This window comes from Neoarius graeffei, chromosome 12, assembly GCF_027579695.1.
Source record: "Neoarius graeffei isolate fNeoGra1 chromosome 12, fNeoGra1.pri, whole genome shotgun sequence".
Classification (NCBI taxonomy): domain Eukaryota; kingdom Metazoa; phylum Chordata; class Actinopteri; order Siluriformes; family Ariidae; genus Neoarius; species Neoarius graeffei.
The window spans coordinates 68,138,729-68,154,941 of NC_083580.1; the positions used below are offsets into that span (position 1 = coordinate 68,138,729).

General features: G+C 40.8%; 1 protein-coding gene across 1 annotated transcript in view; it reads left to right on the forward strand.

The window, feature by feature from the left end:
• The window catches only part of nrxn2a (neurexin 2a), an 833,732-nt gene that overhangs the window by 272,441 nt on the left and 545,078 nt on the right, over positions 1–16,213 (forward strand). The window contains exon 11 of the mRNA XM_060936298.1: positions 1,820–1,846. Coding sequence (XP_060792281.1) covers positions 1,820–1,846 — 27 coding nt within the window. The remainder of the gene's footprint in view (positions 1–1,819; positions 1,847–16,213) is intronic.

A 16,213-nucleotide genomic window follows, 5' to 3' on the forward strand; every position in this document is an offset into this window, starting at 1 on the left:
ATTTAAAAAAAATGAGATAAATAGAATTTTGATAATAAAAAATTGCCTTCAGTTCTCCTTTAAGTGATGCCCTTGTCCATAAACTCGATAAAAGGCAAAGGTTACAGAAAGCTGAAGATGACAACTAAATGACAAACAGGAGCCAAAAAAGTGCCTCTTAAAGACAGCATGCATTAAATCTTCCAATAATGCAGCTCAGCCACTGCAGAGTGTCAGCTACTGCAGAAACACACTAACTGTTTATACAATGCCATTTCTATTGCTTAATTGCATCCCTAGTATCTCATCTCATCTCATTATCTCTAGCCGCTTTATCCTTCTACAGGGTCGCAGGCAAGCTGGAGCCTATCCCAGCTGACTACGGGCGAAAGGCGGGGTACACCCTGGACAAGTCGCCAGGTCATCACAGGGCTGATCCCTAGTATTATTTGTCTAAATTTATGAATTCATTTGTCCTAGCAGCAGTAGTGCAAACTGTTAATCTCACTCAGGATCTTTCCACTTTCTCTTCTTCTTCTTCTTCTTCTTCTTCTTCTAATTATTATTCTCCTAACATTTTTTTAGAACTCTATTTCTCCCTCAGTTTTCAACCAATCATCACCAAATTTTACATGAAGAATACCACTCGGCTGAATTAAGTTGCTATGACTTTTGGTGCTGATCCGGATCACCGAACCGGAATGATCCATGAAAAAACAGGCTTTTTTCCTCACTAAGAGTCATTCTCTATCTCTTACCATTCCAGATCTATAGGGTACGGTGACCAGACATCCCAGTTTGTAAGAGCTATCACAAATCACTGTGATTTTAGTCACAGTATCTATCTAATTATTATTATTATTATTATCCTAACGCTTTTTAGAACGTTATTTCTCCCTCAGTTTTCAACGAATCATCACCAAATTTCACATGAGTACCTCTGGACTGATTTACGTTGCTATGACTTTTGGTGCTGATCTGGATCACCGAACCGGAATGATCCATGAAAAACGGGCTTTTTTTCAATCACTTTTCACTCCGTCAATTTTCATGATTTTTTCAATCAGGGTTTTTTGTTTGTTTGTTTGTTTGTTTGTTTTTCCCCCCGGGTCAGCTAGTGCAAATCACTGTGACTTTAGTCACAGTATCTATCTAGTTTGATTTGCATTGCTATTTTTCAGGTCATTCATATGAAATGACCAAATTTGACAAAGATAAGTGAAATAAATAAGCGATTTAGACTTGAGGATTTCATTTGTAAAAAAAAAAAACATTACAGTGGCTATACGTCAGTCAGTGTTCACATTACTGAGTATCCTTATATATACATTTACACAGACTCAGGAGTTCTCTTCGGGTTCCACATTTTTTTGTTTTTTTTTTGGTTGAAATACTCATGCAAGAAAAATAGAAGTGATTTTTTTTCATGTCCAGGTTGATAAATGAGTCCCGTTGCTCAGTAATTGTATACCTACAGAGTATAGATGGATTATATACAGCAGGTTTGCCAGAGGAAATGCCTGCAAGGTAAGTGTAGCTAATAAACTGGTGAGTCTGATGTGTATTAGCTTGCGAGAAGGTTGATGTGCACGAGTCCAGGTGTCACAAGCAGAAAGTCACATGGCGAGGATGAAGTGGACTTTCTGAGCTCCTGTTTCCGTGGGTGTGGAGCTGTGCGAAAGGGGCAGGGTTGACTCTCGGCTTGTCCCCGGATGGTGTGCTTCATGCAATGCTGTTTGCTCGTCTGCAGATTATACCTTGAAGGATGTCTTATTATTATGATTTTTGCAACTTTTTTTTTTTTTTTTAATCTCACCATCTCACTCTCTTTCTCCACCAGATTGTATCGGGATAGACTGTAACCTTAGTAAGTGTTCCCTTTTTTTCATCCAAGAAATGCTTCTTTTTAAAAGACTGTTTTTTTTGCAATTCTGTTTGTCACTCACTTCTTAATCCTGCCTCCCTCTCTCTCTCTCTCTTTTTGCAAAATACTAACCTTACTTCTCTTATCTGTCTGTATCTCTGTGCCCCTCCCTCCACCTTCTCTCACATCCCTTTCTGTCGCTCAAACGCTGCGTCTTTTGGTGGAGTTTGATAGTCAGAGAGGGAGGAGAGCGAACCGCTGAAGTGTTTCAAATTAAACACAACCATCCATTTAACGCTTCCTTTTTATAGCAGCTCAAGTTTCTCAGTTTTCAAACACTAAGTTGGATTATGATCCCCTGAGCCTTGAGTCTGTAAGTGGAAGTGTATTATACTACAGAAACAGAAGGCTGTGAAAATCCAGTGCTCTGCACAAAGATGTGTCAAAATCATTTCGTCAGCCCAGGCATTTTGTACAGTCTCTTCTTAATTACAGAAAACAAGCAATCATGTGACTGAGAGATTAGAATAAATGAGTGGCGCTGATCCAAAAATCACTGACTGATCTTGAAATCATAATAATAATTTCGGTTGTCGGATTATGCGACGATTGAAAGAGAATGTGGATAATATCCTTCCATCAGAAATGCGTGCACACCACAGTGACCTTGTTTCTCACCCACTTTCAGGTGTTTTGTGTGGTTTTTAACATGTTTAATTTTGATCCGTTTTTACCGTAGATAATGACATTAGCTCTTTTGAACTTGCGCCTCACGCACTGTGACAGGAAGCACACTTTCAGCCTCAATACAGTTGAACAAAGATGCGTCTAAAACCACTCAAAACGAGCTGTTCGACTGCATGCTTTCTGACCGTATGTTCTCGACTCTCAACTTCCTATGATGGAGATATTCAAAAATGTCATGACCAACCGTAGTAACCCATGATAGCCTCTTGACATGATTTTGTTTCAGACTATGTCATTATTAATGTGGCTCTGCCCAGTAATAAGTCTACAGTCACAAGCCACTTCTGAGACTTTTTCTCACACGACTGTAATTGTAATTATCATTTTTACTCTTAATACGTAAATGTAGCTGTGAGACCTTAGTGCTTCATAACAGTGTTAAAAATGAAAATTTCATATAAGTTGAGAACATGAAAATCATTCTTTCAGTCGATATGTGCACATCTTAAATATGGGAAATTGTAGAATTAATACAAATTTGAGAGCAAATAGACCTCCGCTTCATTAAAAAAAAAACTTAATTTGATAATCTTATTATATGAAGCCAAGAGAGGCCCTTCATATAATCCTTTTTTTTTATTCACCTTGTTATCCCGAGATAACGACATAATTCATTCAGGATCTCGAGAAAACAACACAACTAATTCGAGATCTCGAGAAAACAAAACCGTTATTCCGTGATCTCGAGAAAACGAAACAATTATTTCATGATCTCGAGTAAACAGCTGAGAAATGGTTCATTCAGGTGCGCCAAGAGACTTGTGATATGCTGACTTTGGGGCTATTTCTCATTCTGTATAGACGCAACTTTGGTCATTAGAATGTCTGGAATAATCGATCACCTAATAAGGCAATATTTTGATCAGGGGTTGACACAGGGAGAGATTGCATTAAGTCTTTTAATAAGGGATAATTTCAAAATTAGTCCGCGGCACCTCCGCAGAAGACTGGCCCGGCTTCGTCTCTACCGACGGAGATACAGTGATCCAGCTGAGATCATGAAATAATTGTTTTGTTTTCTCGAGATCTCGAAATAACGGTTTTGTTTTCTCGAGATCTCGGAATAACGGTTTTGTTTTCTCGAGATCTCGAATTAGTTGTGTTGTTTTCTCGAGATCCTGAATTAATTATGTCGTTATCTTGGGATAACAAGGTGAAAAAAAAAGATTATATGAATGGCCTCTCGTGGCTTCCGTATCTTATGAAGGAAATACAGTAAATTATCAGACTGTGTTAAGTGAATTAGCTGACAGAGGTGAATATTTTGGTGATGACTTGCTTCAGGGAGATTAATGAAAGTACTATTAGTAAAGACAAATTAATGATGCAAATAAATCTAAAAAGATACTCTTTTTGGGAAATGTGTGTCTTTCTTAAATAACGTATCACCAAGATTTTTAAGTGTTTGTGAAATTCTTACATGAACTTTAATTTTTCCTGAATGTTATACTTGTACACACATTCCTCCTTTTTGTGTGTGTGTGTGATTTCTTTAATATCTAAACCAGGCTTGTAGTACTCGAGTCTGACTCGTGCCCTAATTTTAAGGACTTGTGACTCGACTTGGACTTGCGACTCGACTTGGACTTGCGAATTAACTGCATTCGGACTCGTAAATTGGAGACGAGGACTCGGATTTTTTCTTTATTTTTTGTAACATGCCATAATAATTTGGCATATCTACATTAATTTTTGTACTAATTTCACGCAAGAGTGTCACACCTGTGCAGCTTGGCGCGTGCATCAGATAGACTCTCGGGCGTGCTCTGGACAGCCTGTGTGCCAAGTGGACTCTTGTGTGCGTGCCATAAATGACTTGTAAATGCACAGGATTAAGGCGCAATCAGTGTGTCGATATAAAAACTGTGAAAACACACTTACTTTGCGAAGTATTGAGTTGCATTGCTGACACATTACCAAGCCTTATTTCCTTGTTTGGGTCCCTGATCCCTGATTTCCTTTTTCTCATCTTTGATTCTGCTGAGTCTACGATAGCCTGTTTATGCCTCGCTCGACCTATTGCCTGTTTTACGATTTTGCCTGCCGTTCTGGATTGTTTATGTGTCTTCACTTGCATTAATAAACACACCTTCTGCACTTCTCCCAACCATCTCTGACAGAATACTTCACACTCCCTGACAAAGAGAAGCACATTCACCTGTTCATACGCCATGTTCAGGAACAAACTAATGTTAATGCCGCTAAAACAGCCATCGTCAAATGGTGCGGTTGGAGTGTTGGACTTGACTCGGATCAATAGTGGACTCGACTCGAACTTTGTTTGAATGACTTGGACTTGACTCGAACTTGAACATTGGGGACTCAAGACTGGACTCGGACTCAAGGTTTAGTGACCCAGGTCAAGGTTTTTGCCTGCTTGTTTGTTTTTCTGTAAATTACAACCTATTATCAACATCGCCAGTATTATATTTATTATTGAGTTCCTATTGGTATTAACCTTCTCGACCGGTAACTTGAATTCAAGGTTTTAATCCAAATATTAAGAATAATTAAGCCCATAAATAGCGTCAACTAATGGGCTGTGCCAGCAGAACATTAAATAAATAGCCAGAAAGTCCTTGTACACATTTAAATCATGAGCCTAATATTTGAAAATCTGGATTATGTTCTGAAGGATTTAGTTGAATTTTGTTTTTAAAGGGTTCTCTAGCTGAATATAAAGTAATAATAATAAAAAAGCAGCTAAATAACTTTCAGATGCCAAATAACTGTATCCTGAAGTGTTCCCATTTTCATTTACACGAGGTTAAGAAGCCATGGCATTTCCTCTCAGTCTTCCAATTTAAAAATGCGCTTTGGAAAATATAGAGAAATAACATTCAAGTGAAAGTGCGATTTTTTTTTTTGGAAGGAAAGGAAACAGCACTTGAATTATAAGCAAGCAGTGGATACCTGTGAAAATAATCAGCTTAGCATATTTAATATCTGAGAAACTCTTCTCAGATTCAAATGAAGTCAGTGCTGGGTTGTTGTTGTTGTTAACTAAAACCTCATCAGCTTCAAATCATTTCCCATAAAACTTGTAACACCTACCTTGAGTCACAAATTATGCCCAAGAGGAAAAAGTGTCTCTTAAAACTGAAAACTGCTTTGAACATTGAACTCTGACCTCGAGTCACACCTCTGAGAGTCATTAGTGTGCTTGCTCAAGGAGTGCTTGTTCTTCTTAAGTTTACTTATTCTGCCTTATTCCGACACGTTTTTTGGATCCACTACTCCTCTTAGGGCGTTCGAGATAGAGACACCGTTCCAACTCTGAGACGTCTGGCCCGAAGTGGTGTAGTGTGCTTGTATACAGCTTTTGGATCAACACGCCCGTTCTCTTGTTCTTGTCGTTTTTCTTTTGTTTTTTTCCCCATAGAGAATGAATAGGGCTCATGAATCGAATCGTCCTACTCGAGCACGCTCCATCGCAGATGCACCAAACATCATGTGATACTTCAGGCCAACTCCCCCGATACATACACTACCGTTCAAAAGTTTGGGGTCACTTTGAAGTTTCCTTATTTTTGAAAGAAAAGCACTGTTCTTTTCAATGAAGATCACTTTAAACTAATCAGAAATCCACTCTATACATTGCTAATGTGGTAAATGACTATTCTAGCTGCAAATGTGTGGTTTTTGGTGCAATATCTCCATAGGTGTATAGAGGCCCATTTCCAGCAACTCTCACTCCAGTGTTCTAATGGTACAATGTGTTTGCTCATTGCCTCAGAAGGCTAATGGATGATTAGAAAACCCTTGTACAATCATGTTAGCACAGCTGAAAACAGTTGAGCTCTTTAGAGAAGCTATAAAACTGACCTTCCTTTGAGCAGATTGAGTTTCTGGAGCATCACATTTGTGGGGTCGATTAAATGCTCAAAATGGCCAGAAAAATGTCTTGACTATATTTTCTATTCATTTTACAACTTATGGTGGGAAATAAAAGTGTGACTTTTCATGGAAAACACAAAATTGTCTGGGTGACCCCAAACTTTTGAACGGTAGTGTACATGCAATCGGTTCTGTCCTGCACTCATATTTTTCCTTTCTTTTTGCTCATCCCTTTTTCCTCCATAGGCTTTCATTGATTTTTGGCCCCATTGAAAATGAATGGTGTTTCAGAAGAAAAACTTTCACTCTCCATCATTTTTTTTAACCAAGTGACCAAACTTCAAGAAACTTCACTTGATGCCTCAGGCCAAGTCCCCGCACAGATCCATCCCCTCATCTGAGACCTGCACTCGTCTTTTCCTTGGTATTCACGCATCTCTACCTCCATAGGCTTCCATTGATTTTTGGCCCCATTCAAATGAATGGAGTTTTGCTCAGTAACACTTCACCACAAATCACCATCACACACATGATATCGGTTCTGACCCGCACTCGTCTTTGTCTTGCCTTTCATCCGTCCATTTTTTCTCCATTTTGCCGCTAATCAGCGGAAGCGTGACTGAGTCATTCCTCCCTTCCCCCATAGGTGATGATGCATTTGGCAAGGATCTGCTCATTTGAGACTGTGACAGCAAATCAACTTCAACTCAATGGCCACTTTATTAGGAATACTTACACGCACACACGATAGCAATTAGCATATAAGCATTCACATGTTACCATGCTAGCTGTTAGCATGTTACCCATTACGATATCATGCCTGCTGTTAGCTCGCGAGTTGTTAGCATGTTCACCATTAGCATGTTATCATGAGAGCTGTTAACATGTTAGGATTAGCATGGTAGCATGCAGAGTTCGCATGCTTGCTGTTAGCGAGTTCGCCTGAGCATGTTAGCATGCTAACTGTTAGCATGCTAGAAGTTAACATACTAGCTATTAGCATGTTAGCCTGTTAGCTGTTAGCATGATAGCTGTCAGCATATTAGCCTTAAAGTGTTAGAATTTTAACAAATAGCATGTTAATTGTTAGCATGTTAGAATGCTAGCTGTTAGCATGTTATCTATTAGCATGTTAGCATTAACATGTTAACATGCTAGCTTTTAGCATGTTAGTATGCTGTTAGCATGTTAGTATGCTAACTGTTAGCATGTTGGCATTAGCATGTTGGCATGCTAGCATGATAGCTGTTCTGCTACAGCTCAGCAAGCACACTTTGCATTTTCTCTGCGGAAATGCAGTCTAGTAACTGCTGTTCTTCCTGCACTTCCTGAAAACTCGTTCAGTCATATCTCGTCCATGTTGATTTAAACTGGTGCTATAGTGTGTGTATGTATGTATATATATATATAATTTTGACCAAATTATTTCTGTATTCGAGAATACAGGACAACTATGAACCCAATTGAGTAGATTGATAGAGATTGTCACACGGCCACTGATTTTGCACCAAGGAACAAATGAGATATTTTTGTAAATGCAGCCGTGTCTTGCAGCATTTAGTGTCCGTAAATTATCTCTAAATCTCAGTCAGATGTTACCGAAACATAAAGAACCAATAATTAGGTTCTTTTCACACACCAAAATCTGAGTGGTCTAAATATATGCATTAACCCTCTGGGGTCGAGAACTTCTCCGGCGAAGCTCGGCAGGTTTAGAATGAGTAGGTCATGTATTTTGATAAATATCTTTGCGAGTTTTTTTATCATACAAGCATGATAAACATATTGACAGAAACTTTATACTTTACACTTTCCTGTGTGTTCACTGCCAAATAAAAGGATAGTTTTTAAATGACCTAAATTAGATGAAAGATAAAACTTGTCACCTTACTCAGTTACACCAGAGTCAAAGCACTGAGCACGCACTTACACATTCATAAAAGACCATTCACATGGTAACGGAATGATAATCACTTTCACTCTTAAGGTTTCGATTGGTTTCTCTCAGGAACGCTCACCATAAACAGGATAAAATCCATCAGACATAGTTCAGGTTATTTGGAGGTAAAACTTGTTGCGACATGTCACACAGATTTTATGCGTTTCGGATGATTCAGGACAGCGATTTAATTCATGATTCAATTCATGATTCAGGACAGTGATTCAATTTCAGGACAGCGAATCAATTCATGATTCAGGACTGCGATTCGTTCAATCTTGAGAACTGCGACACTGATGATGAACGGTGGCCTTTTTTTTTTTAACTTCAACTCGATCCGGCCACAGATCAGCTTGAGTAAGTGTAAATATTTCTTCCATTTCTGATGAGCAGATCGGTTGATATGCGTGCGCTGTAGTGCATACACAGGACAAATGACTGAGCAATTTTTCCAGAGTTAAAAGTATTTTCCTCAAAATAGTTAATTTTGGTCTATTTTGAGTTTAGAGAGTAAAATTTGGATAAATTAAGCTGTTGTAAAAAGCAGTGTTAGAACTGTGCTGGAATGTGTGAAAAACATTGCCTTACCCACTGTGGCTTGACCTGATGGGATTAAGAGTTGGCAGTGGGAGGGGTTTTCACTCTTCTCACTGAATGGAATGGAATTTTTTTTTTACCCTGCTCATTGAATACCCCTGCTACTGCCAATCCTTTATCCCAAAGCAATAGGACATCATTTTTTGATGGCCAGTTAATTGTCCAAATCAATAGAGCATATTTAAGTTTTTGTGCTTGATCCATTCCTAAAACGGAACAGAATCATCTCAAGTGATCAAAACGGTTTGACACAATGGGTAAGGTCATGTTTCTTTTCACACATTCCAACACAGTTCTAAACCTGCTTTTTACAACATCCTCATTTCTCATCTCATTATCTCTAGCTGCTTTATCCTGTTCTACAGGGTCGCAGGCGAGCTGGAGCCTATCCCAGCTGACTACGGGCGAAAGGCGGGGTACACCCTGGACAAGTCGCCAGGTCATCACAGGGCTGACACATAGACACAGACAACCATTCACACTCACATTCACACCTACGGTCAATTTAGAGTCACCAGTTAACCTAACCTGCATGTCTTTGGACTGTGGGGGAAACCGGAGCACCCAGAGGAAACCCACGCGGACACGGGGAGAACATGCAAACTCCGCACAGAAAGGCCCTTGCCGGCCACAGGGCTCGAACCCGGACCTTCTTGCTGTGAGGCGACAGTGCTAACCACTACACCACCGTGCCGCTTCAACATCCTCATTTATTTTTTTTTTAAGTGCAATCATGACATACAGACTACACTATTGTAGCTGAACTTGGGCTGAATACAAAAAAGTCATATGACTTTGAAAATACTGCTTAGATTTGTTGAAATTGATAACAAAATCAGAGCATGTCAAAATCATTAGAGTGCCAGAAAATACCCTCAGACCCCAGAGGGTTGAAGAAACAATTCGGTTTGGTGTGTTTAGATAGTTGCATTAAAACACAACATTGCTTTAGTGACAACACTGTTAATACAAAGTTATTCATACCAGTGGGTTAATAACGATGACAAAAGCCTATGTTCTAGCTCAACAAACAAGTTTCACCAAAAGGTTTTGGACACATCAACTTTATAAACTTGACCCAAATGTTTTTACCTGAAAGTGTGTTTATTTATGCTGTTAATAAAGATGTCTGAAACATCATAGCTTGCTAGCTATGTGTAATTAACTCAAACAGTGAATGTCACACTGTAATCAGGTTCTTGGATAGCTAATCAATTCAGTTTAGAATCAGATCCCAGCTGCCAAATTCCCATGATGCTGTGGTGTTCCAGACAGAATTTAATCACGTTTGGGAGTCACCAGACACATTTCAGGTCAGGAAACGGAGAATCTGAACCTATTTAGAAGCTCATAATTAAATATTATAAATCTCAGGATTCATCAACAAGATCATCTAATGATGCTCAAAGAACTGGAATTAATACTTTATAATATGAGTTACTGGTTAAAAAGTTTAAAACTAGGTGAAAGTTTAAGTTTTAACCAGAAAGGTGGAGCAAAACAGTTGTGGAAAAAAAAAGATACCAGATCTAATCTGATTCATTGAAACTGATACACTGAAGTAAAAGTGTTCAAAATATATCATTTTTGATTAGAAAACTTGCTTGTGAGTTAAAATTAATTATAAGTTAAAATGGAGGTTTCTATTACATACCAAATTAGGTTTCACAATACATCATCAGTGATGTAACCTGGAGACATCAGGCACTGTCGCCCAGGCGACCTGGCCGGGACTGATCAGACCCTGGCTTGTGTTCATGTACAACCCCGATTCCAAAAAAGTTGGGACAAAGTACAAATTGTAAATAAAAACGGAATGCAATAATTTACAAATCTCAAAAACTGATATTGTATTCACAATAGAACACAGACAACATATCAAATGTCGAAAGTGAGACATTTTGAAATTTCATGCCAAATATTGGCTCATTTGAAATTTCTTTACAGCAATACACCTCAAAAAAGTTGGGACAGGGGCAATAAGAGGCTGGAAAAGTTAAAGGTTCAAAAAAGGAACAGCTGGAGGACCAAATTGCAACTCATTAGGTCAATTGGCAATAGGTCATTAACATGACTGGGTATAAAAAGAGCATCTTGTGCCGCTTTTCCACTACAAATGCGGCTGAGTTGGGCTGAGCCGTGCCGTGCTGAGTTGGGCTGAGTCGAGCTGAGTGGGGCTGTTGGAGTTGCATTTCGACTACAACCGCGCTGAACCGTGCTGGCTGGAAGTGGGTGGACACACTGGGTGGAGTTAGCGAAAGTGGGTGGACGTCACGTGATGTCGTTAAGCAGCGCAAACAGTGACATCAGTGAGCTTTTAAGCGGTAGTCTCACAACCCGAATAGTAAACAATAAACATGGAGGACATGGAGTCGTTAGTGTTGCTGGTCTTGGTGCTGTGGCTTGTTGTCACCGACAACGCCAACAGATACTGGCAAGAGCGTATAGATGAGGCGAGGCGCATAAGGCTTCAGAAATTCTCGTAATTCGTAATTCTTCTTCTTCCGGGTTTGCGGTGTTTACAGATCCCAGCGCGCTCGCGGGGCGTGTGTGGGCATGTGAGGACACTCCTCCTCACCAATCAGTGCACAGGGGAGTGGCTGCTCACGCCCCCAGCCTCAGTCGGCTTGCTTTGGCTCGCTTCAGCCCCACTCCAAAACGGTGCGAGTTTTAGGGGCTAAGTAGGGCTGAAGCGAGCTGAGTCGTGCTGGTTTTTGGTAGTCGAAACGCGAGCCGTGTCGGGCTGAAGTGAGCTGAAGCGAGCTGAAGTGAGCTGAAAAAGGGTAGTGGAAAAGGGCCATTGGAGTGGCAGCGGCTCTCAGAAGTAAAGATGGGAAGAGGATCACCAATCCCCCTAATTCTGCGCCGACAAATAGTGGAGCAATATCAGAAAGGAGTTTGACAGTGTAAAATTGCAAAGAGTTTGAACATATCACCATCTACAGTGCATAATATCATCAAAAGATTCAGAGAATCTGGAAGAATCTCTGTGCGTAAGGGTCAAGGCCGGAAAACCATACTGGGTGCCCGTGATCTTCGGGCCCTTAGACGGCACTGCATCACATACAGGCATGCTTCTGTATTGGAAATCACAAAATGGGCTCAGGAATATTTTCAGAGAACATTATCTGTGAACACAATTCACCGTGCCATCCGCCGTTGCCAGCTAAAACTCTATAGTTCAAAGAAGAAGCCGTATCTAAACATGATCCAGAAGCGCAGACGTCTTCTCTGGGCCAAGGCTCATTTAAAATGGACTGTGGCAAAGTGGAAAACTGTTCTGTGGTCAGACGAATCAAAATTTGAAGTTCTTTATGGAAATCAGGGACGCCGTGTCATTCGGACTAAAGAGGAGAAGGACGACCCAAGTTGTTATCAGCGCTCAGTTCAGAAGCCTGCATCTCTGATGGTATGGGGTTGCATTAGTGCGTGTGGCATGGGCAGCTTACACATCTGGAAAGACACCATCAATGCTGAAAGGTATATCCAGGTTCTAGAGCAACATATGCTCCCATCCAGACGACGTCTCTTTCAGGGAAGACCTTGCATTTTCCAACATGACAATGCCAAACCACATACTGCATCAATTACAGCATCACGGCTGCGTAGAAGAAGGGTCCGGGTACTGAACTGGCCAGCCTGCAGTCCAGATCTTTCACCCATAGAAAACATTTGGTGCATCATAAAACGGAAGATACGACAAAAAAGACCTAAGACAGTTGAGCAACTAGAATCCTACATTATACAAGAATGGGTTAACATTCCTATCCCTAAACTTGAGCAACTTGTCTCCTCAGTCCCCAGACGTTTACAGACTGTTGTAAAGAGAAAAGGGGATGTCTCACAGTGGGAAACATGGCCTTGTCCCAACTTTTTTGAGATGTGTTGTTGTCATGAAATTTAAAATCACCTAATTTTTCTCTTTAAATGATACATTTTCTCAGTTTAAACATTTGATATGTCATCTACGGTATGTTCTATTCTGAATAAAATATGGAATTTTGAAACTTCCACATCATTGCTTTCCGTTTTTATTTACAATTTGTACTTTGTCCCAACTTTTTTGGAATCGGGGTTGTAGCTTATATTCCACAGATTGCTCTGTTCATCCTTCAGCCGAGCCAACATGCCTAATCCATCGAGAACCCTCTGGCCTCACACAGGGACTGAGCTGTAAAATCTCTACTGTCCACCTGTATGGACTCGCACCATTTTTAACATTTAATTTTCAGTATGAAGATAAAGTGGAGCTTAAAGGCCGAGAGAAATGTTGTTTTTTTGCACGAAAACAGAATAGCAGTTAAATTCGGCAAGGTTTATTGAGTCCCTGGACAGAGGCAACTATTCTCCAAACCGCACGGTAGCGGATATATTCGCAGATAAAAGCCAAGTAAATTTAGCCCTTTTAGAACCGCCTGCCAACCACCCGGAGGTAGCAGACGGGAGCTGCGTGCCGTCAAGAGTGTATGTTGGCTACAAACAACAAAATGAGTGACCAAAGTGAGCAGAAAATTAGCGACAGAGAAAATTCAAGTTTTAGTAGTTTATCGTAAGTTAAAGTTGATGACGACGTACTAACAGAAGAAGAAGAAGTGGCCAGCGATAGAGAAGAAGAGAAAGGTATTGAACCATACTGATTCGAGCCAGAATTGTCCGATGAGAGCGGGGTCAGTGACAGTGACAACAATGAACCTTAAGTTTCGATTTGATCCACGGCTCCAGCCGGGCTTTAAACACTCGTAACTCGGCCACCGGAGGTCCCAGCAAAGCCAAATTTTGCAGGCACCTCCCTCTACACAATCCCCTACGAACCAGCACAGGCACAGCCTGGTAGGATCGCACCTCAGGATGTTCTTCGCCCTGGCGCGAACTCTACTCCACACTTTGAGTTTCTATATGATTCACGGCTACGGCCGGACTTTAAAAATTCATAACTCGGTGAGGGAAGCTCACAGCGAGGCGAGATTTCGCAGGCATGTCCCTCTCTCCATGCCCTCGTAAACCGGCACAGGCATGGCTCACTAGGACCGCACCTAGGGACGTTATTCGCCCCGGCACGAGCTGACCGCCACGCCTTAAGGGGTTTGGAAGACTGGAAGTTGAAGATGTATTCCTCAAGTTAGTACTATTACAGTATGTTGGAAACAAAATGCTTTGCAGTTCACTGTAGCAAAGTCTTGACTAATTAGTGATTACCTTCCTGAAAAAGGAACAGAGCCATTCCCTCCACAGTATTTGTGTTGCTGCACCCAGCAGCAATACATTGCTTTCTGGGCTCTTTCTCTTTTTTTTTCTCTCCACCTTCTTCTCCATAACAGTCGTAGATTGTAGTTTAACGACTTGTCTGTCTTTCTACATCGTGTTCTGTCGCAAGTTTCTGTCAAAATAAATGTAATCTAGCAGAGAGTCGGACAGAAGCTACACTGTGTGGACGTCAGTGGAAAAAACGCCGGCAAAACCACTCACGCTCGTGACATCACGCAAAAACCAGCTAATAATGGCAACATTTGGTACCGGGATTCCTTTGGCAGGAAATTTAAACTCGACAAATTCTGAATGTTCCCGACATTTACGACGTGGGTTTCAATGATCAGGTTTCATTCTCGGGATTTGTACTATTATTATCCAAGGGGGAAAGGGGTACATTTCTCTCGGCCTTTAATGTGGAGCTTGGAAGCTGACAAAAGTATCTGAAAATGAATTTAGTATATTTGAGTTCTATTTTTTTTTCTGGCAATTGCTTGCAAGCTAACGTTAACACAGCCAAACTAGCTAGAAAGTTACGGAAAGAGTTGCACTGGGTATACACGAAGCATCAACTGCTTGACATCACTGTTGAAATCTCGTTATTTGAGAAGAACATAAAACTTTTACATGTGCTTAATTTGTTAGAAAAGGAGAAGCAATGGTGTAAATGTTAGCGAAGCAGCTTTGGGACCAAAAGGTGACTGGTTCGATTCCCTGGACCAGAGCAGGAAAAAAATGTGCTGAATGGGGAGAGTGAATGCACAGCAGTATCCCCTCCCTTTACAGCCATTGTTGAAGTGCCCTTGGGCAAGGTACCTAACCCCCAACTGCTCCCTGGGCATTGCAGTGCAGCAGCCCACTGCTCTTGGTGTGTGTGTGTGTGTGTTCACTGCTTCAGATGGGTGAAAAGCCAAGAAAGAATTTCACTGTGCTCTAATGCACATGTGAGAAAAAAAAGGTATATGGAAATAATCCAGTATTTTTCTTTCTTTCAATCTTTTTTTTTTTTCTTAAACTCTATTTCACAGCTCTCCTGGTCATGGATATGAGCCTGGCAAAAGACTGTAATTGGCTAAATATTCAATTTGATCACCCACTCTGAAAGCGTCTGCTTTCCCCTGGGAGTCCAGCATGCTTCACCTTTTAACCTAATTTTCATAAAATTTGTATTTTTGGAGTTTACAGTAAGTTTTGTATTTTTGGGTACTGAAATCTCATCTCATCTCGTTATCTCTAGCCGCTTTATCCTTCTACAGGGTCGCAGGCAAGCTGGAGCCTATCCCAGCTGACTACGGGCGAAAGGCGGGGTACACCCTGGACAAGTCGCCAGGTCATCACAGGGCTGACACATAGACACAGACAACCATTCACACTCACATTCACACCTACGGTCAATTTAGAGTCACCAGTTAACCTAACCTGCATGTCTTTGGACTGTGGGGGAAACCGGAGCACCCGGAGGAAACCCACGCGGACACAGGGAGAACATGCAAACTCCGCACAGAAAGGCCCTCGCCGGCCCCGGGGCTCGAACCCAGGACCTTCTTGCTGTGAGGCGATAGCGCTAACCACTACACCACCGTGCCGCCCGGGTACTGAAATGTTTTCACATCTTAAGATTTTTTTCTTCTTTCTCAAATCTGAAATCTCACCTCTAGCGATTTCTAAATAACAGATGAACCTGTAAATGTATTAAATACACCAGAAAATTATTTTATGCTTTGTGAGTTGTTGTGTATATAATTGAGATATATAAAATTCGCATTCAGACACTTGTCAGCTGCCAAGCTCCGTAATAAAACCAGTCAATAAAGAGAAATATATCATCTGAATTTTGTAATAAGTGTGCCAGGATATATAGACAGGGCTATGGGTCATGTACAGTATATCCCTATATGAGCTATACAACATGACCTTACGTTCATGGTCCTGCTCCAAACCACCAGATGGCAACATTCACCAAGAAGTTAAAACCTCTGGTGGTTTGTGTTCTAAACAGGGGT